General features: G+C 41.8%; 2 protein-coding genes across 2 annotated transcripts in view; both read left to right on the forward strand.

The window, feature by feature from the left end:
* Nucleotides 1–5,001, forward strand: part of LOC103519085 — a 19,561-nt gene extending 14,560 nt beyond the window's left edge. Inside the window, exon 4 of the mRNA XM_026830692.1 lies at nt 3,872–5,001. Coding sequence (XP_026686493.1) covers nt 3,872–5,001 — 1,130 coding nt within the window. The remainder of the gene's footprint in view (nt 1–3,871) is intronic.
* Nucleotides 5,002–5,030: 29 nt separating this feature from the next.
* Nucleotides 5,031–22,336, forward strand: LOC103519086. The gene is made up of 14 exons (XM_026830693.1): nt 5,031–5,162; nt 6,391–6,684; nt 7,172–7,414; nt 7,834–7,901; nt 8,133–8,271; nt 8,353–10,056; nt 12,689–12,891; nt 13,099–13,338; nt 14,521–14,661; nt 15,040–15,374; nt 15,832–16,032; nt 21,490–21,653; nt 22,043–22,065; nt 22,252–22,336. The coding sequence occupies exons 1-14, from the start codon at nt 5,031–5,033 to the stop codon at nt 22,334–22,336; spliced, it is 3,972 nt and encodes a 1,323-aa protein (XP_026686494.1).
* Nucleotides 22,337–22,954: the final 618 nt, after the last annotated feature.

The raw sequence follows: 22,954 nt of genomic DNA on the forward strand, positions 1-22,954 counted from the left end.
CCTCTTCTCGCTCGTCTCAATAGCGTGCACGTCTTTAAACTCTTAACGAAGATCCTAGAACTCGGTTAAACGATAGTTCTCAAGTTTTTATAACCTTGAAAATTTAATGCATAACGATCGTTAACCTGGTAACTTTTATCATTCGTTAATTTTTCGGTTCTCTGCCGTTCCAGTCGCATCAATACAACCATCACGCAGACCAAGATAGTTGCGATACAACGCCCAAGCTAAGGGGTGGGCCCGCCTAAAATGATACCCTTTTACAAGCAGAGGCCCTTCGCCGACGAAATAGGACAGAAGAAGAGAGAAGCTAAAGCCCTCCTATTCCTGGCATCGTCATGTCAAGGAGAGCGACAGTTGGAAAATTACTTCTTTTAATGTTTAGAATAGTTCTATATGTAACTTTTATCTCGTAAAATGTTTTTGGTTTCGTGCCCCCTATGTGTATGGTTATAGTTTAAATTTTCTGATATTTGGCATAGAAGGAAGACATTGGACTTTACAGATAACTTACAACTTTGCGAGCGTTTGTGGGGCATTAACGGTTAAGATTAGATTTTGGGTAGGCACAAGTTTGAAACTGCTTAACTTATAACTACTGTTTAGTCGCTAAGCCTAAATGTTTCTCGCAAGCTGTCTAGTTAAGTGGCCGTAGGCTTATTGTTTGTAGTCTTTGCCGACAAACTCACCAGAATGCCAAGTTGTTTAGTTCATGCTTTTACAATAGTTTTCAAATGGAGGAAAAAGATTTCGACAAGGTGTGCTTTTCAGGAAGAACCACAACTTTTCCTTACTTCACACCGGGTCCCGCGACCGCAATAAAACTGGAAAAAAGGGCAAGAGATTTCGAGTCATTTGTTTTCCGTTGTAAAATTTAACAAAGAGTTAGCTTAAGTCGGTTACATTTGAAAGATGAAAGATAATGCTGTCATATCCGCTGCGATATGACCACTACTTTCATAACCGTTAGCAGGGTAAAAAAAAAAAAAAAACAACGAATGTTGTTAGATCATTAAAAGAGGTGAGGTCTGGATAAAGACATTTGAAAAAAGACCGAAGGTCATTACATCTACTAATACAACTACAAAATAGAACTTTCAACGAAGTTAAAAACTTTACAAACAAATCCGTTTGTAAAACGTTCAGACAACAGCATTTCTACTAAGCAAACCATGATCGAATCCTGTTCTTAAGTGACAATGAACTCGATACTTTAACGTGTGCTCGGTAGATGCAGTGCAGTGCACTCCACCATCATCACACCGATAGAACCTTGCTTTTCATCCTTCTGTCCTATCCTCTTTCGTGCAACGCTGATGTAGACATATAATGAAGGGGTAGTCTAAAAGTGTACTGCTTGCACTCACACTAGCAGGGCGCCGATCGCGAAGATGTTCCGTCTGCGTGATGGCTTAATTCGATAGATCCGACCGTCGCTTGTAAAACTTTTGACAACCCTTTGTTTACTAAAGCAAACCCATGATTCGAACTGTTCTAAGTGACGCAAAGGAAACTTTCCATCTTCTGTTGTGATGGTAGTGCAGGCAGTGCTAGCTCACGCAGTCTCACACCGAGAGGACTTGCTTTAAATTGAGATGTTTTTACCCCTTGAAACTTGATGTGGAAAGACTCTGAGGGCTACTAAAGTGTACGTGAATTGCACTACCATCACACCAAAAGACAAAGATGGCAAGCATAGGTGCGGGAAAGGCGCTAATAAAAAGTTTAATACGTACTGAGGGTCCAGCATTTGTGAAGATAACTGTTTCGATAAGGCTCCGCTTATTTGAAACTGATTAGACGGCAGACTATTCTCATCCTCCCAAACTTTTTTCAAAAAAAAAAGAACCAGTTATATATCGTTAACTTTGCAAGCTTGTGTGAACTTTGTCCTACTACCCTTTTGTTTAGCATTCCTGCCTGCTTTTATTTTCCGTGTTGCTGTTTTAAAAACTGACCATTTAGATCACTACCCAGCATCCATTTAGTGGGTGGACCTCACCCATTTATTTTTAACCCATAAGATTGGGCCCCATAGGAACATAGGGGGGTCCCACCAATTTATCGGGGGTGTCGCCTACCCCCTTTATGGAGCCCATAAAACTTTTTTTCTTCTTTTTATTTTGTTTTTTGTACAGGTGAACTAAAAAAAATTAAGGCCCGTTTGACACGCTGACTCCGGCGAAGAATCCTTTATGGGCCCCATAAAAATGTTTTAACCCATAAATGGGTTCTTATTCTCATGGGGCCCATAAAGGGTAGTGATTTGACATTGACATCTTTTACATGTAAGCTTGTTAACGTTAACTTTACCCTGGTGAAAAAGGTGGGCTTTGAGGGATATAAGGTATCACCCACTCATCATTCCATGGATTTGTACACACTGTTCTGACGCCGAATATTATTTTCATTTGACCTTTCTAACCTTTCCTTACCCTACTATTTTCTTTTCTTTCAATAGCGTGTTTGCTTGGCATCTTACCCTACTTTTTTTTCTTGACTGTGTTTTGTCTTCGTGTTCGTCTTTTCCTTTATTCTACTACTTCTTTCTCTTCATCTCTCTTTTTTCTTCTTCTTCTGGCTCTCTCTCGCTCATCTTCTCTTTCTTCTTCTTCTGCTCTTCATTCTTTTTCTTCTTCTGCTTCTTCGAGGCTTCTTTTGTCTTCTTCTCTCCTGCTTCTTCTGAGTTTAACCTATAAAGGAGACAGGGCTTCTTGTTTAAAACCTTATAACTTTTTACCTTTGATTACCTATTTATCGTGCTACTTGTCCTTTTACTTTTCCATTCTCTCTTCTCTCTCTTCTTCTTTACCTTCTTCTTCCTTCTTGCTCTGCTTTCGGCAAGGTGAACAAGCAAGCCTTTTTTCGCACAAGCACCATCACCCCTTGTGAAGAGTACAATTTAATGTAGCGGATGTCCTTGTACAGCCTTATATCTCTGTTCGCTCTCTCTCTCTCTCTCTCTCTCTCTCTCTCTCTCTCTCTCTTTCTCTCTCTCTCTCTCTCTGTGCTAGGTACCTACACATTACTCGATTGCCAGCCTGTCTGAGCGATTAAAAATTAAAATAAATATTTCCAGATGTACCTAACGAAGCAATGAGAGTGAGAGAGAGAGGGGAGAGAAAGAAAGAGAAGTAGGAAGTAGAGAGAGAGAGAGAGCGCACAAAAGAAAGAGATAATGAAAGGAATAGAGGGAAAGAGAGAAAGGGATAGCGAGAGTGGGAGAGAAAGAAGGACAAGTCAAGTCAGGTTTAGTTTAGACAGGTAAGCCGAGAAAAAATGGAAAATGAGAGAGAGAGAGAAAGAAAGGATAGCAAGAGAGAGAGGGAAAGAGAAAGAAAAGAAAAAAAGGGAGGGAGGGAGAGAGATTACACGGAGATATAAAAATCTACGTTTTCTTCTAATTAAATTTAAACAGAAAAAGGCATAACCGGGGCAGAGATTTTTTTTTTTTTTAATTCCTTCTTCCATTTGACTTGTTACAAAACAACTCTCGCTGGTTAAGGATTAACTTCATCTCTGGATTCTGGATATTTTTTTTATATATATTTTAATTTCTGGTGTCTAATTTTGGCCCGGGATTATCGCGCTTTTTTGGACTCAGGGAGCCCTGAAACGGATATATCCACCAACACTTCATGCATGTAATAGAAAGCAAAAATAAAATACTAAGGGCAAAGATATTCTTTGATCAGTCAAAGAACCAAAGGCCAAGCTAAAAGCACTTAAACTATTGCCAATATTGCCCACAACGAAACGAAAATCCATCTGCCCACCCGTTCAACCTGAGCAGTAAACGGGTAAAAGGAAATCTGATTTCAACAACAAAACGAAAAATTAACGCCTGATTTTTGTTTTGTTTTGTCAACAGATTCCACAAACGTGTCGACGACCGATTCGGCCGGAGTGACACACGATTCTGATCCAATTAAAAGCGACTATAACGATTTCGACAATCCGTCGCCCATAGAAGATATCGACCGAACCATAAGCCAATTTCACGAAAATCTAAACAAGCTTGTAGAAATAGAGGAAAGATTCGAACAGCTGAGTCGAGTAGTGAACAAGGATGTTGACAAAACAAACAAAAATCGAATTAAAAATCTGATAATGAAAGAAAGTCGTGTGGAAGACTTGAACGAGAAATATGGTCTTGTTGATGACACTGGAGTTTTGGATGAAACGGTTGACGACCAAAATATTGAACTAAAGGAACCAAATAACAATGGTGTCAAGGAAAGTAATGGGGCAACCAGGGATGATATTAACGAAATTCATGACGAAATTAATCATGTGTTTAACAATGATGTTAACAAAAATAACGAAGCAACTAATGTTAAAGAACATCACGACGTAACTAACACTATTGTGAACAATGTTAACGACATAATAGACGGACAAAAACAGGAAGACACGAATACTGATATTACTTCGAGTGGAAAATCTAACGAGATTCCTGACGACAGTGAAGATTTGGACGACCAGACGTCCCTGATCGACGACATCCTATCGAAATACTGTCGAGAAAATGCCACCGTTTTCGAGGCTGACTTGAAAAATGACGCATATTACAACACTCTCCGAAGTGTGATCCAACTGTTTGTCAAGGAGATGATCGAAAAGAAAAACGGAAGTAATATAGGCAAAGGTGAAAAGGATTTGGACAATGAAATCAAAAATGAAGTAGTTGAGAATGGCAAGGAACAGAGAAATGAAATCAAAAAAGAAATTAGTGAGAAAAGCTCCAATTTACGTACAAATGTTGAAGAGGTCCCAAACGAAGTTGACAAAAATGCCAACTCGTGTGATGAATTGGAAGAGCTGAGCACAATGAAACCTCTCATTCATCGGAAAAATGAACTAGACAAAATAGACGTTAGACCGAAGCTTCGCTCCCTCCCTCTCTCCCCATTTCTCGCGAAGCTTCTCTCCCCTCTTCTCCTGTTAATTCCTTCCCCTCCCTCGATGTGTCTACCCTCCCCTCGAATTCGACGCTGCTGATTGGCTGGCGCTGTCCGCTGTGTACTCTCATGAATTCACCCACTCGCCCGGGCTGTGCGGCCTGCGATAGTGAGAGGCCGAGGGACTATAGGGTGCCCCGCAACTATGCCGCGAGTCCCAACGAGCTGGGCCGACTGCGCACCGAGGAGCAGATTGAGAAGGTGAGTGACTGTTTTGGGCGGTTCAGAAATTTTTGAACCTCTTCCAATAGAGCAGCTGCGCTTATTTGGTTGAGGTTTCTGAGACAAAGAGCAGAAAAAATAAGGAACTAGGGAATTTTTTTCTTTTTCTTCTACGACTTCTAGATCCGGAGATAAATCGATTTAAAGAATACCGGTAAATCTTGAACTTTGACGTCACGGCACCTTCCAATAGAGCGGTTGCGCTTACTTGGTTGAGGTTTCTGAGACAAAGAGCAGAAAAAATAAGGAACTGGGGAATTTTTTCTTTTTCTTCTACGACTTCTAGATCTGGAGATAAATCGATTTAAAGAATACCGGTAAATCTTGAACTTTGACGTCACGGCATACGCTCCCGTACGCGATGACGTCATAATTCATGACTCCCGCTTCGTTTGTTTGTGCGCATACGTTTCTGCGCCTTTTGACGTGCAATCTGATGTCACAACTCTTTGAACTTTTTCATTAGAACGGCATTTAAAAATTGAATTTTCGACCTTTTAAAGTTACTTTCTCGGAGTTTTGACCTCAAATTTGCATTTTTCACAACTTTTTACGTAGGAATTAACACAAGAGGGAATCAGTACTGTAGCAAAGCTCCCCCAGATCCAGGCTGATTCCCAAAGTGAGGGGGTTTTTAGTTGGTAAAAATCCAACTTAATCTCATTCACCACGAGATTATCAAAAAAAAATAATAATAATAATAAAGGAAGATTTTCCACCTCTACGATTAAAAAAAGTCCTATCCCAACAGGATAAACAAGGTATATTCTTTTCTATTCTTCTCTCCCCAGACAATGCCTGGTAACTTTGTATTATATTGTAAAGAAATCCTAATAAAGAATTATAAAATAATAATAATAACGTGTGAATAGAGTGGAATTTTCTCACACAGTGGAAAGTTTTATGTTGAAAATTGTGAACAAAAAAAAATTGCACCAGTAGCTCTTAGAGCCTGTTCCCACTTGTCGTTCGGAAAGAACACAAGAGTTTGTTAAGATTTTTGATAGAGGGAACTGAACAGAGGTCTTATCATTCTAAAATTGAAGAGATAAGAACGATAGGAAAGAGGAAAGGAGAAAACCATATTTTTTTACCCTAGGTGGAAATCAAACCTGTAACCCAGCACTTACAAGGCACATGCCCTACCCTCCAAGCTAACTAAGATTTTTTTTTTTTTTTTTTTTTTTTTTTTTTTTTTTCACTCCCCAGACAGTGCCTGGTACACACGATCCAATACAATGCCGAAGCCGTCGTGAAGTGTCCCTTCCGTGATACCTCCTACTCGTGTGACTCCATCCTTCAGGAGCGAGAAATCAAAGCCCTAGTCTCTCCCGAGGCGTACGAACAACACCTCGCCAAGTCTATAGCCCACGCCGAGGCTCAAATCCAGAACGCTTTCCATTGCAAAACTCCGGACTGTAAGGGCTGGTGTATATTCGAAGACAATGTAAACGAGTTCCGATGCCCGGTGTGTCGACATTTGAACTGTTTGACCTGTCAGGTAAGAAAAATCAAATCATGAGTCTTTGTGGTAAAGCAGAGAGCTTTTTCACAACTTTTTGGGTATCACAGTATTACAAGTCTTTCAGTTATTATGTTAAGGTGGTCTCTTCCTGATCACTTGTGTGCCGCGTCCATTTTAGTTTAGGACTATTGCACGTCTTTAATGAACCTTCATATTTATCATCGCTCGTTTCTTTGACTTGTAGTGGGTATCACAGTATTACAAGTCTTTCAGTTATTATGTTGTTAAGGCAGTCTCTTCCTGATCCCTTGTGTGCCGCGTCCATTTTAGTTTAGGACTATTGCACGTCTTTAATGAACCTTCATATTTATCATCGCTCGTTTCTTTGACTTGTAATGCCGCCACTGGTCGCTACTCGATTGAAGTAGCTACTCACTTGTCCTCACGAGGCTGAGTGCACCCCGTACTCCAAGCAAATAAACAAAAAGTGCTAAAAAAAAATCATTTTATCTATTCTCATCAGGCTATCCACGACGGTTTGAACTGCAAGCAGTACCAGGACCACATGAAGGCAGACTCGGATACCAACCTGGATGCGCGCCGGACGCGTGACATGCTGCATGACATGGTGGAGCGTGGTGAAGCCATGGCATGCCCGCAGTGTCATGTGGTGCTCATGAAAAAGTGGGGCTGTGATTGGCTGCGGTGTTCCATGTGCAAGACTGAGATCTGCTGGGTCACCCGCGGCCCGAGATGGGGACCTAATGTGAGTGATTTTTTTTTTCTTTTTTTAAGAGGTTTGACAGAGGGAACTGTAATTGCTATGGTCTTATCGTCCCGAAATCGAAGAGGGAAGGAAGACAGGATAAGAGAAGGCCAGCCGTTCCGAGAACGAACATTATCCCATCAGGATGAAATCCGCCCCGGGCGGGAATCGAACCCGCGGCCTAGCGCTTACAAGGCAGACGCACTACCAACTAAGCTAACTAGGCTGGCTGGCTAAACCGAGTTTAAAGGTTTAAACTCACTTTGTGTTGTGGACCCCGGCTTCAAACACAACGTTATGCATTCATCTTTTTAAAAAGCAGGAAAACACTGGTAACTCTAAGCTGTAAAACTTCAGTAGGTATTGTGTTTCCCACTTGGTAAATTCTTAATCAAGGGTTTTATTTTCTGTTTTTCCAGGGCAAAGGTGATACAACTGCTGGCTGCAAGTGTGGAGTGAATGGAATCAAGTGTCATCCAAAATGTATGTATCCGGGCAAAAATTAAAAATATTCAAATTAAATACCAAAACCAAATATTTCCGAAAAACGGCCTGCGGCGCATTTCAACCTCATATTTCTTGACATTCTGCATATTGCATATTTCATTTAAATTAGGGGTTAATCTTATTATTTTTTAAGTATTTCCACCCCTAATTTTCTGGAAAAGCTTATAAACCCTGTTGTGCTCACCTTCTCTGCATTCTCTCTATGTTTCAGCCGAGCTTCCAGTTTAGAACGTGATACGAGTGAGCACCACAACATCAGAGAAGATTACATAGGGGAGGGCACTGCCCAACAGAAAGAGACAGGACCGAAAAGTCCCTCTCAGCAACCAAGTAGTCATATGGGAGTAAAAATTCCCACTCAATCTTCCCTTCAAGACGATAAATCAATAAAAAGTCCCTCTCAGCAACCAAGTAGTCATATGGGAGTAAAAAATCCCACTCAATCTTCCCTTCAACAAGATACAGGCCCGAAAAGTCCCTCTCAACAACCATATAATCAGCATACGGGAGTAATAAATCCCACTCAATCTTCCCTTCAAGACGATAAATCAATAAAAAGTCCCTCTGAGCAACCAAATAATCAGCACACGGGAGTAAAAAGTCCCGTTCAATCTTTCCTTCAACAAGATGAATCAATAAAAAGTCCCTCTGACCAACCAAATAATCAGCATATGGGTGTAAAAAGTCCCGTTCAATATTCCCTTCAACAAGATACGGGAATAAAAAGTCCCTCTCAACAACCAAATAATCAGCACACGGGAGTAAAAAGTCCCGTTCAATCTTCCCTTCAACAAGATACGACCTCGCAGCTTCTCGCTAAAGAATACAGGGGAAAACCCATCACCACTCAATCCCTCGCTCATCATACAGAACGAAATTCCAGCTCTCAGCTATCCATTAAACAAACGGGAGTAAATAACACTGGTCAACCTACAGGACTAAATGTCAATATCCAACATATGAGTGCCACCAATGCTCAACACACGAGAGAAAGTGCCACCAATACTACACATACAAGAGAAAGTGCCACCAATACTACACATACAAGAGAAAATCCCACCACTAGTCAATATAAGGGAGTTAATACAACTCAGTCTAAAGAACATTCGGGAGTAAATACTACCAGCCAGTTTTCATCTGAACATATGGGACTGAAAGGTCAAACTTCCCTTCAGCAAGACACAGCACGAAATGTTTCCCAATATTCTTCGGGGCAAGTTACAGGAGGCCAAAGTACCTCTAAAACTCCGATTAATCAAGATCCGGGAGGTCCTGGTACCTCTCAAACTCCCTATAATCAAGAGACTGGGAGTCCTAGCACCTCTAAAAATGCTCTTAAACAAGAGACAGGAAGCCAAAGTATCTCTAAAACTCCGTTTAATCAAGATCTGGGAAGCCCTAGTACCTCTAAAACTGCCCTTCATCAACATACAGGCGACTCGAACACTTCTAGTCACCTCCCCTCTAAAACCACGCCTACCCCCTCCAGCTCTCTAGATCCTCCCACCCCCTCTTCTTCCTCTACCCCTCTTCCGCCTGCACGCAATCGTCCATCCAATAGGAACGTATCTATTTCCCCTCTTGCGCTGAATTCTATCCCTTCCACTCCTGCGCCTAAACCGGGGCCTTCTCAAAGCACTATCTCTGTTGTTCCTACCTCCGTTACTTCTGCTCCTAAATATGCCCCTTCTCAAAATTCTGTTCCTGTCTCTTCTACGTCCCCTACTGTTCCTAAATCTGTCCCTGCCCCTCAAAGCTCTATTTTAACCTCTTCTGCCCCTACTTCTAAATCTGTCCCTCCTCAAAACTCCCCTGCCTTTACAACGTCCCCTATTCCTAAATCCCTCCCTCACTGCCCACCCTCTGCGGCTTCCCCTGTCGTGTCTCTTCCCAATTCTCCTCCCACCTCCCCTAAATCCCTCCCTCAGTCTCCCACCTCGGTTTATTCCCCTACAAATTCCCCCATTGTCTCCCTTCCCACCTCTCCTAAATCCGGTCCTGCCTCTCCCACGTCTATTTTCTCCCTCCCCTCTTCTGCCGAAGCTTCGCTCCCTCCCTCTCTCCCCATTTCTCGCGAAGCTTCTCTCCCCTCTTCTCCTGTTAATTCCTTCCCCTCCTTCGATGTCCCCACCTCGGTTTATTCCCCTACAAATTCCCCCATTGTCTCCCTTCCTACCTCTCCTAAATCCGGTCCTGCCTCTCCCCCGTCTATTTTCTCCCTCCCCTCTTCTCCCGAAGCTTCGCTCCCTCCCTCTCTCCCCATTTCTCGCGAAGCTTCTCTCCCCTCTTCTCCTGTTAATTCCTTCCCCTCCTTCGATGTGTCTACCCTCCCCTCGAATTCGACGCTGCTGATTGGCTGGCGCTGTCCGCTGTGTACTCTGATGAATTCACCCACTCGCCCCTAACAGGTAATAAATTTCCAAGTCCAAAGTGAACAGTTGAAGACAACATTTTTTTCCACCTTTTCTTCCTTTTGTGTAGATTTCTGTCAATTTTCTGTTCCTGTGCCAAATTTTAATGTGATTGGGGGGTATGTAGCCATCAGTTAACTATCCATCCCAGGTGAGGACAAATTTATTTATTCCTAGCCTACCAGAAAAGTTTGATAGCCTTAGAATCTCCATTCAGATGTAAGTGGTTTGAAAGAGGGAACTGTAGGTAACTGCTGAGGTCTCATCCCTCCAAATTCAAACAGAGGAGGACAGGGTGAAAGAAAGCCAGCCAATCCAAGAACAAACCTTATCTGTTTACGGTAATTTTTCCCTGAGTGGGAATCAAACCAACCTAATGCTTACAAGGCAGACAGGCTTCTTCCAAGCTAATTAGGCTGTCTTCCTTTATTCTAATTAACCCTCCTGACAGAAAAACAAGGAGTATTTTCTAGTCTAGTCTAGTCTAGAAATTATAAAATGCCAGACCTTCCAGACCAGGACAAAATGTCACAACACCTGGAATGCTTGGAAAGCTGTCTCTAAATGGGATGTTCGACAATGGAATGTTTGTCTCATTTAAGTACATATAACCTACTTACTTAAATTGTTTTAAATTTATTGCATAAGTACCTAGGTAGGTACTTGCATTTTTTTTTTTTTTTTTTTTTTTTTTATTATTATTATTTTCAAGTATACATATATTATATCATAGTTAGGTAAATGCTAGGTTGGTTAGGTTTAGTTAGAGCTAGGGAAATTTGTAACTAGATAGCTAGTAAAGGGTCCGCCCGTTTGTGTAACTAAATAAATAAATAAATAAATAAATAAAGTCGACCTATATATCAAATTAAAGGTCTTTTTACCAGGATCACGAAAATGGTGGTGCAAATTTTGTCCAGAGAACCAAAAAACTGGTTTTTGGGGGATTTTTTTTTCACATTTTCTCACACAAATGAGCTCTGATCTTGAAATTTGTTGTGACAACCTATGAACTCAAATAATAATAATAATTAATCTTGTAAGGGCAGAAGAAAAATACTTATTATGCCCAGATCAAATACTTATTATGCCCAGATCAATACTTATTATGCCCAGATCAAAGCGAGAAAGTTTTAGATAACATTTCAGTCGTTAATTTAAGACTGGTTTTAGCGTTACCTATGTTAAGCTTATTATGCCCAGATCAAAGCGAGAAAGTTTTAGATAACATTTCAGTCGTTAATTTAAGACTGGTTTTAGCGTTACCTATGTTAAGGTACGTCGAGGAAGGCCAATAAATGGATGAGTGACTTAAACATTATATTGGGAATAAAGGGAGAACGGGCTCTAGTCTTGATTTTAAATCATCAAGTGAAAGAAAGTAGATTCAGAAGACTGCAAAATTATTTTTGAAGGGCGAAGTGAATTTCGCACTTCGCATGACGTATTACAGATGAAAACCTTTCATAATCAGGGCTATTTTTACAGCAATATTCGTAAGGAACAAGGTAATTTCACTCACTTGTGTTGTTGTTGTTTATTTGTTGTTGTAATATGTTCCCTATAATGTCAAAATATATAAGACCTTGGTTAGACTGAGGGGGTAAAGGGACTTTTCACTCCTATCCCAGCAGGATAAACAAGGTATATTCTATTCTATTCTAACTCTTCACAATCGGCCTCCAATTTTTACAGCAAGATTCGTCTCACCATGAACATGAACCCTGTGAATAGTGCTAAATGAAATGTGTGAAAGAAAGTAGATTCAGAAGACTGCAAAATTATTTTTGTGAAGGGTGAAGTGAATTTCGCACTTCGCATGGCGTATTACAGATGAAAACCTTTCATAATCAGGGCTATTTTTACAGCAAGATTCGTAAGGAACAAGGTAATTTCACTAACTTGTGTTGTTGTTTATTTGTTGTTGTAATATGTGTTCCCCATAATATGTCAAAACACATGAGACCTTGGTTAGACTGCGGGAGTAAAGGGACTTTTCAGTCCTATCCCAGCAGGATAAACAAGGTATATTCTATTCTATTCTAACTCAATTAAAAAAATAATCAGGGCTATTTTTACAGCAAGATTCGTAAGGAACAAGGTAATTTCACTAACTTGTGTTGTTGTTGTTGTTTATTTGTTGTTGTAATATGTGTTCCCCATAATATGTCAAAGTATATAAGACCTTGGTTAGACTGCGGGAGTAAAGGGACTTTTCAGTCCTATCCCAGCAGGATAAACAAGGTATATTCTATTCTAACTCTTCACCATTGGCCTCCAATTTTTACAGCAAGATTCGTCTCCTCCAACAACAATGTGAATACAGTGGCGGTCAACCGCCTTCTGAAGCGTCTAGAGGCGATTCGTCTCCTCCAACAACAATGTGAATACAGTGGCGGTCAACCGCCTTCTGAAGCGTCTAGAGGCGGCAATCGCTAATGGGGAACATCACAAGGCCGCCAGTCTGGCGAAGGAGCTGGCCCGACTCAAGATAGCATGCTCGGTAACCCGCCAACCGACTGAGGACAGCGGCTCGGAGCTCAACTCGAAACATATCTTGTGAGTATCTCTCGCCTGGTAAACAGGAGGGCGTGGGGTCAATCCCAGCCGAGGTATGGAATTTTGTCCTCAATATTTTTATTTTTTTCAATACTTTTTGTATTGAAAATTGTTTTTCATACAAACCGAAAATTAAAATGACACAAAGTTAACGAGTTTTCAATCAAGCAATTCATAAGTTATTTACTTATTTCCAATTACTTCCAGAGTGAACATGTACGTAGAGGACAAGGTGTCCCATCAGGGCCCTATTCCCCTGTCCGTCCTATCGACAATGACTGTCGGTCAGCTGAAACGCAAGCTGGAAATCGAGTACGAAATCCCGTGCCGAGTACAGCGCTGGATTCTGGGCAAGAGTTTGGGTACAAACGAGAATGCTACGCTCGAACAGATGGGAGTTAGTGAGAACGGGACCCCGGTGTTCCTGTATTTGGTTGCACCTGGTGAGTCAGTTTAAATACCGAAGTCTTGGCCAGCCTAGTTAGCTTAGTTGGTAGTGCGTCTGCCTTGTAAGCGCTAGGCCGCGGGTTCGATTCCCGCCCGGGGCGGATTTAAATATGAGCTGGTCCTAACAAAAGGGATTCCTGATGTCTGAGTGTGAGTGGCTTTCCTATTAATTTGACCCATCACACAGTACGTAAGGGATTGGTAACACGAGTCCCCCACTACTTGATATCAAGTTCAGAGCAACAGAAACTGCATTAGTCAGGAAATATTGAAGGAGACCGGCACGGCTTATCTTATCTTTCAGTGCTATGTATATGAATAGAACAATTCTATTCACAGTGTAATATGAAGAGAACTAGTTTGTTTAGGTTGGAGTAATATGAGGCCCTCACACGTACAGTGGTATACTATGGAACTTTTTTGTGTTCATAATATCAAAATACAAATGGTTTATGTTGAAAAAAAAAAAAAAAAAAAAAGCTGGGACATATGCCTGGTACACACGATCCAATACAATTCCGAAGCCGTCGTGAAGTGTCCCTTCCGTGATACCTCCTACTCGTGTGACTCCATCCTTCAGGAGCGAGAAATCAAAGCCCTAGTCTCTTAGCTCGGAAACTGAGACAATATCCCCTCTTATGAAGCTCGTTTCTCCGCTTTTCACGTAAACGCGTCTGTAGTGGCCTGTACTAAACCGTAGGAAATCGACCAACTGTAGAAAATTAACCATCTTTTTTTTTTTTTTTCCCAAAGAATGTAATTTTATTTTGTTCTTTACAATGACATCAACTAACATTACAATTTAATAAGAATATATTATGACATTGTGAATTGTCCCGGACTGTAAGGGCTGGTGCATATTCGAGGACAATGTAAACGAGTTCCGATGCCCGGTGTGTCGACATTTGAACTGTTTGACCTGTCAGGTAAGAAAAATCAAATCATGAGTCTTTGTTTCTTTGACTTCTCCACGTGTTATGATCATGCTTGAGACGTAAAGCAGTTGTTTGTGAGAGGCAACACCACATTCACACATGATGTGTTCCGTCGTTTCTGGTGCCTCTTTGCATAGACGGCAGGTAGGTGTCTTAGCTATACCCATTCTGTTTAGGTGGTGATTGAGGCTGCAATGTCCTGTTAGAGGCCTGTAATTAACCTCAAGTCCTCTTTGTTAAGACAAAGCATTTCGTTGCGATTCCAGGACATTAATCTGTACCTGTACGACGTGATAAGGGCCAATAGTGTCTTCTATAATAGCAATTATAAGAAGGAGTACTTCTACACGAAACTGCTTGTCAAGGATTGTACCAAGCCACCACCTAGGTAAGTGATGGAGGCGCGGGAAAACCTTTTCCTGATTTTTAAAAAGGCGTTTTCAACCTTTTTTTTTCTCTTTGATGGAAAAGCTAATAACATTAATGCCCGACCTTAGCACGGATAGTTTTCTGTTAATCCAGAGTTCAAGAAATACTGGCAGCCAGCCTAGTTAGCTTGGTGGGTAGAGCGTCTACCTTGTAAGCGGTAGGTCACGGGTTCGATTCCCACCCAGGGCGGACTTTATAATGAACGGATAAGGTTCGTTCTCGGAACGGCTGGCTTTCTTTTATCCTGTCTTCCTTCTCTCTTCGAATTCGGGACAGTAAGACCTTAGCAGTTACAGTTCCCTCTACCAAACCTCAATTGTGCTTCCTCTCATTTCAGATCCGTATTAAGAAGCACAAAGCTCGGGCCGGTTCCCAACGCTTCCTCCGTTATGGATGCCTACTCCCTCAATCTCAAATGTAACACTGTCTCCAACCTCCGCACTGCACATATCTTCCTCTGCGATTCTCTCGTCTATTTGAACTCTATCTACGATTATTCTCTCATGTTTTCCCTTGTGTGTTTGTTCATTACGACTCTGCTTGATATTTACTATGAGTTCTTCGGCATTGTGGTCAATGAGGAGGGACATACACAGATAAGGACCTACTTGTGGATCATCCAGTATATTGTCCGGTTTATCAGTGTGATACAGATGTGTGATATTACGAGCGGTGAGGTACGTACTTGTGTGTCATCCAGTATATTCAATAGTGTCCGGTTTAAATTTTGCTCATTAAAATTTGGGATCCTCGGACATATTATAGGGACCCTCCAAAAGTGTCTGTTATAGTCCAGGAAAAGGTTTTATGTCGAAAAAACTGTCTATCCTAGTCCAGGAAAAATAGTTCTGTCGATGACACTGTCGGTTTTAGTCCAGGAATAATAAGACAACTTTTTTGTCAAACCGTGAGGGTACGTACCTCCTCTAATTTAAACCGCGGCTACCCCCCTCCCCTCCCCCCAGGAGACCAGAATAGACCAGAACCAGAATAGACCAGATGCTGGTTACGCCCATGTGGCTTCCTGATATAGGGTTCAATATTAGTGTGCCGGCACCCAGTTACTCAGTTAAGCCTCTTAGTTTTTCTCTCGGTTGCTTCGTTTGACCATGCTCCCTCTTCTTCGCAGGCAAATACAAAAAGAAGCTCGCACAACGCTCCCCCACCACGGCAGATCCGGAGGCCCTAGAACGCCTTCGTAACTGCACCACCCTGAGTTTCTTTGACCTGACGCCCCCCGAACTGATAGAGGACACCATCTTCCCCTTCCCGGTGGAAGACCTGGACCCTAACTACTATACGTACAAGTCTAAAGCGTGGACTACTACCAGTAAGTCAACCTTCCTTTATTTACTAGTGGTTGACCCGTCCTTAGTACGGGATCAGGGCGACGTGAGAGGCATGTCTTTGGAGGGCCTCCATTTTGAATCAGGATGGAATGTGACAAATTTATGTAGCCTATGTCACCCTCAGTACTCTTCTCAACAACCACAAAAATTTTCATCAAAATCGGTCGAACCGTTTTCTCGTGAAAAGAGCACAAAAACAGGTCTATTAGTAACAAACAGACATACAGAAATTTTTCTAATGTCATTTTTTGGATCCCTGGTGTATTAAGAGTAAGAAATAAGAATAACTAAATTTTTACGACTCTAAGGCCAGTCACTTACTATCAGATAGACCTGACAGGTACGCCTGAAAAGGTCCGCCCGTCAGGTCTACCTGATGAGCACACACACTATCAGGTAGAGCTGACAGGTGGATCTGTTCACTCTGATAGTCAGTGGCTGGCCTTACCCACTCGTTACCGATAAAATATCGAATTCACCATGTTATGTAAAAGATAGATTCATACTCTTCTCGCCCATCTGATGAGAGGCATACTACGGGATGGGCATGCTACGACACAGGCCACATGGGTCTAATGTAGCAGTTGTTTCATTGCTACGAAATAAAAACGGCGGTGGAACACTCATCTTTTCTAAATAAAAATAATAATAATAATAATAATATGTGGCAAAGAGAGTGAGAAGCATTGAAGTGAGCGAGAAGAGAAACAGAGGAAGACCAAAAATGAGATACATGGGATAAGAGTTGTTTCATTGCTACGAAATAAAAACGGCGGTGGAACACTCATCTTTTCTAAAAAAAAAAAAGAAAAAAAATAATATGTGGCAAAGAGAGTGAGAAGCATTGAAGTGAGCGAGAAGAGAAACAGAGGAAGACCAAAAATGAGATACATGGGATAAGATCAAAGAAGATTTGAAAGAGAAAAACTTGGATTGCAACCTCACCCAGAACCGAGCAGCTTGGAAAACACAAACACGAAATTTCGACCCCACTTGAGTGGGTAAAGATAAAGTAAAAGAAGAAACCAGTCAGCTCCCAGAAACCAGTGGTCACTGCGCTCGCCTTGCACGCGGGAGACCCGGGTTCGATTCCCGGCGAGGTCAAGAAATTTGTATCATCCAAATGATTGATTCCGTGACTGGCTGTTGCGGGGTCCACTCAGCCTCGTGAGGAAAATGAGTAGCTATGACATATAAATGCGCATAGCGACCGGTGCCAGCATGGTAGGTAAACATTGGATTTTAGGATTATTGAGATTTTGGGAAAATCCTATAATGCTGCAGTGAGCACCAAAGTTGTGACATAATAACACAAAGAAACTGCATTTAAGCGCCTTGACCACTACACCACCGAGGTAGGTAGCGCCTTGACCACTACACCACCGAGGTAGGTAGCGCCTTGACCACTACACCACCGAGGTAGGTAGCGCCTTGACCACTACACCACCGAGGTAGGTAGCGCCTTGACCACTACACCACCGAGGTAGGTAGCGCCTTGACCACTACACCACCGAGGTAGGTAGCGCCTTGACCACTACACCACCGAGGTAGGTAGCGCCTTGACCACTACACCACCGAGGTAGGTAGCGCCTTGACCACTACACCACCGAGGTAGGTATTCCATACCTCGGCTGGGATTGAACCCACGCCCTCCTGTTTACCAGGCGAGCGCCTTGACCACTACACCACCGAGGTAGGTAGCGCCTTGACCACTACACCACCGAGGTAGGTAGCGCCTTGACCACTACACCACCGAGGTAGGTAGCGCCTTGACCACTACACCACCGAGGTAGGTAGCGCCTTGACCACTACACCACCGAGGTAGGTAGCGCCTTGACCACTACACCACCGAGGTAGGTAGCGCCTTGACCACTACACCACCGAGGTAGGTAGCGCCTTGACCACTACACCACCGAGGTAGGTAGCGCCTTGACCACTACACCACCGAGGTAGGTAGCGCCTTGACCACTACACCACCGAGGTAGGTAGCGCCTTGACCACTACACCACCGAGGTAGGTATTCCATACCTCGGCTGGGATTGAACCCACGCCCTCCTGTTTACCAGGCGAGCGCCTTGACCACTACACCACCGAGGTCGACAAAAGTTGTCGCCACAGCAGCACACTTCTCAAGACACCAATCTTTCCGCGGCACACCCCCCTTTTAACTTTTTTTAAAAAAGATCCCAAATCTTGCAACACACCTAAGGTTCCCTCGCGGGACACAGTTTGAGAAACACTGGTCTACACTCTACACTAGACTATGGTCGATCGACATAGCCTGAAATTCGTCTACACTTAAGGCCCGTTCACACTTGGGTCACTTGTTAGTTTTGCCCGGTTTTTTTCCCGAATGTCCTGTAGGCGATGTAATTTAAATGAGAGTGTTCCCCACTACACGACACGCTTTTTCCGAACAACAAGTGGGATCCCGAATGTCCTGTAGGCGATGTAATTTAAATGAGAGTGTTCCCCACTACACGACACGCTTTTTCCGAACAACAAGTGGGACACTGTGGAAATGAACATTGTCACTCAGGCCAATGAAAGAGCTAGCAGTGAGGAAAAAGATGGATTTGGTCAGAAGAATGTAGCCGATGTTATAAAAGATATGGAGTCGAAGCCAACCAATATCCAAGATACAAGTGGGAACGGGCTTCGTCTCTTCCTTCTCCTTCTTCTCCCATTTCTTCTTCTCCTCCTCCTTCTTCTTTTACCTTTTCATTTTCCTGTTCATGCTATTATCCATTAGTTTCATGTTTTCAATATTCCAAATTGTCTTGGGACAGAGAAATATCAATTTGAGTTCTTCTTCTTCCTCTTCTTCTTCTTTTTCTTCTACTTCTTCGTCTTCTTCTTTTTCTTCTACTTCTTCGTCTTCTTCTTCTTTCTCTTCTACTTCTTCTTCTTCTTCTTCGTCTTCTTCTTCTTTTTCTTCTACTTCTTCGTCTTCTTCATCATCTTATTTTCCTTCTTCTGCTTGTGCTTCTGTTTTGTGTCAGTTTCTTTTTTTCATCCCATCTACGGTTCGTTTGTCATAACTTCTTTTCTTTTTATCATCCATTCCTTTCCAATCTTTCCAGTTACTTTTATTATAAGCGCAGTCTGTCACACATGTTTAGGTACCTGTACTACTCCACACTAGTGGAATATAGGGAGTTTCGGTGGAAAAGTGTCCCATTTCAATGCAATGTTCGAATGTACATTTTCTACATTACAGTTAGTGATGGGTAAATACCCGGGTACTTATTTTTGGGGTAAATACCCAATTTTTATAAATACCCGGGTATTTTCAAGAAGCGCCTCATTAATAATAAATTTCCAAGTCCAAAGTGAACAGTTGAAGACAACATTTTTTATTTTTTTCCACCTTTTCTTCCTTTTGTGTAGATTTCTGTCAATTTTCTGTTCCTGTGCCAAATTTTAATGTGAGTGGGGGTATGTAGCCATCAGTTAACTATCCATCCCAGGCGAGGACAAATTTATTCCTAGCCTACCAGAAAAGTTTGATTGCAATAGAATCTCCAATATCTCCATTCAGATGTAAGTGGTTTGATAGAGGGAACTGTAACTGCTGAGGTCTCATGTCTCATCCCTCCAAATTCAAACAGAGGAGCACAGGGTAGAAAAGAAAGCCAGCCAATCCAAGAACAAACCTTATCTGTTTACGGTAATTTTTCCCTGAGTGGGAATCAAACCAACTTAGTGCTTACAAAGTGGTTTGATAGATGGACTCTTAACTGTTGAGGTCTCATGTCTCATCCTACCAAATTCAAACAGAGGAGGACAGGGTGAAAGAAAGCCAGCCAATCCGAGAACAAACCTTATCTGTTTAGGGTAATTTTTCCTGGAATGGGAATCAAACCAACTTAGTGCTTACAAAGTGGTTTGATAGATGGACTCTTAACTGCTGAGGTCTCATGTCTCATCCTACCAAATTTAAACAGAGGAGGACAGGGTGAAAGAAAGCCAGCCAATCCGAGAACAAACCTTATCTGTTTAGGGTAATTTTTCCCGGAATGGGAATCAAACCAACTTAGTGCTTACAAAGTGGTTTGATAGATGGACTCTTAACTGCTGAGGTCTCATGTCTCATCCTACCAAATTGAAACAGAATTGACATTTCGGATATTTAGCAAGCCTACATATAGGTATAATACCTAATATTTGGCACCTAATCCTGGTACCCACAATATATTAGATGTATTTTCTCCATGCTATTTTTGTATCCTGATAAGATTAACACAAGTGCTGTATTTCAGTTCAACTAATCAGTTAGTGTAGGTAATGTGTTGTACCTTTAGACTAGAAGATATTACGTACTTATTTTTGTACAATGCAAAAAATTGTACACTTTATTCAATGATACCTTCTTGTGCATTTCCAGGGAATAGACAAGAGTTTGTAAAAATAATAATAATAATAATAATAATAATAAAAAAGATATATCCTTCAGTACCTACATATGTAGAGTGTAGAGGTATATAGGTACCTAGAAACCTAGGTATTTTGTAATGCAACAAGTGGTCAGTGAATGATGTAGTACAGAAAACAAATGGTGCTCAGTTGTTGCTCGCACTATTCGTAACTTTAAAAGGTCGAAAATTCAACTTTTAATTGCCGCTCTAATGAAAAAGTTCAAAGACTTGTGACGTCAGATTTCACGTCAAAATGCGCAGAAACGCTTGCGCACAAACAAACGAAGCGAGAGTAATGAACTATGACGTCATTGCCTACGGGAGCGTATGCCGTGACGTCAAACTTCACGATTTACCGGTATTTTTGAAATCGATGTATCTCGGTATCTAAAAGTCGTAGAAGAAAAAGAAAAATTCAGTTGGTCCTCATTTTTCCTGCTCTATGACTTTGAAACATCACCCAAGTAAGCGCAACTGATCTATTATGCACATCCATATTGAATTGTGGGGAAGTAGAAATTAGATTATTTTCCTTTGAATTTTCATATGTGAAATGTGATTGACGTTTTGTGTATAATTATAATGGTGGGAGGTGGATTAGGCACTTCGATTCAACTCTTCCTCCTTCCTCCCCCAAACAATGATAAAATACCTCGTAAACTGCCTCGTGAACTACGAAAAGTAGTCAAGTCCGTGTTTTCTTGCACTCTAAAGTAGACACAGTCTCGGGCGACTTTAAAAGTAGCCAGGAAAGACGGAAGAACACGATTGGACATAAAAGCGACAAAAAAGGAAAAATAAAAGAATAGAGACAAAAGAAGAAGAAAAAACCCCATTAAATCTCGAAATTGTCTTTAAATTCTTATCAATTTCCGCTAACTGCTGCTAATTTCATATCTATTTCTACTAACAAGCGCGACAATATTCCAGAAAACTAAGACTTTTTGCCTGACAAAACCTTGATTTTCGGGCTTCGTTTCCTGGACTGCAAACCCAGCAGAATTATGAGTGAATCTACAGCTGTTTACAAGGGTCCATACCCACCCGACCACCCTGAGGACCCCAGTGACCTGAAAATGGACAAGTTGTACGAAACTAAACTCAAGTATCCTCTCCTACCCTGGTCCCTTCTGTTGATATCCAAACTATTCTCGACTCTGCCTCTGGATATTACGATACAGGGAGTAAGTATCTTTTGAAGAAGAAGAAAACCAAAGAAATAATTCTTCCCCATTTGCGATCCATAAATGCTCGATTGAGACAAAGAAATGTCTGCCAAATTTTAATGAAAAATAATGAAAAAAGGAGAAACCTCTTTCGGATTTTTTTTTTTTTCCAAAGGTTTGACAGAAGGAACTGCCAAGGTCTTATCGTCCCGAAATCGAAGAGAGAAGGAAGACAGGATAAGAGAAAGCCAGCCGTTCCGAGAACGATTATCCGTTCATTATGAAATCCACCCCGGGCGGGAAAAGAACCCACGGCCCAGCGCCTACAATGCAGACGTTCTACTAACCAAGCTAACTAGGCTGGCAGTGTTAAGGATAAATAAAATTACCATATTCCAATATTACAGGGTGTAACTGCCAAGTACAACGTGTATCGATAAGGATTATTTTTCAACTTATTGTTTCATCACAAATTTTTATCTGTAAATGGTTTCTTCAAATTAGAGTGATCTCAAAAGGCAAGGTAAACCTTGACAAATGGAGTGTGCCTGAAGGCATATGTGATGTGTTCCAATCCGCTCGACCCCAAATTTATTGATGTTTTTGTTTTCCCCAGGGGCATGGTGATAATTCCGGTGGCTGTGGGTGTCGAGTCAGAGGTAGATGTCACCCCCAGTGTGGAAACTGTCACTAAATACTGATGGAACTATCAATAAATACTGATTGAACTGTCACTAAATTCTCACGGAATTGTTACTAAATATTGACGGAATTGTCATTAAATATTGACGGATTAAATATCACTAAATAATAACTGCCATTACGTCAACTGACATAGTTCAATATAACCAGTAGTTCCGTGTATTATAGGACCGTGCAGATATCATTCCCCATAGTGGTAAGTTGTACTTTTTTAAGGGGTTGAACGTCCCTGTATACCTAACGCTAAGGTGTTATCGTCCCGAAATCGAAGAGAGAAGGAAAACAGAATAGGAGAAAGCCAGCCGTTCCGGGAACGAACATTATCCTTTCAGGATAAAATCCGTCCCGGGCGGGAGTAGAACCCGCGGCCTAGCGCTTAGGAGGCAGACGAGTTACCAACCAAGCTAACTAGGCTGGCGCTAAGGTTTTTTTGTGACGGGAGATTTAAAAGCCTAGTTTGTTTGGAGGGTAGCGCGCCTGCCTTGTGAGCGCTAATTCGCCGGTAAGATTCACACACCCGGGGAAGGACTTTATCCTAAACAGATAAGTTTTGTTCTCGGAACGGCCGGCTTACTCCTATCCTGTCTTTCTTCTCTCTTCGCTTTCGGGATGATAAG

The sequence above is a fragment of the Diaphorina citri genome, unplaced genomic scaffold (genome assembly GCF_000475195.1).
Source record: "Diaphorina citri unplaced genomic scaffold, Diaci psyllid genome assembly version 1.1 scaffold2529, whole genome shotgun sequence".
NCBI lineage: Eukaryota > Metazoa > Arthropoda > Insecta > Hemiptera > Psyllidae > Diaphorina > Diaphorina citri.

Bases quoted from the DNA above. Each gene is read 5' to 3' on its own strand.
- LOC103519086 (XM_026830693.1), top strand. From the start codon at position 5,031: ATGAATTCACCCACTCGCCCGGGCTGTGCGGCCTGCGATAGTGAGAGG. The intron at 7,415-7,833 runs GTGAGTGATTTT...CTGTTTTTCCAG, and splicing joins GCCCGAGATGGGGACCTAAT to GGCAAAGGTGATACAACTGC. The intron at 15,375-15,831 runs GTGAGGTACGTA...TCTTCTTCGCAG, and splicing joins GATGTGTGATATTACGAGCG to GCAAATACAAAAAGAAGCTC.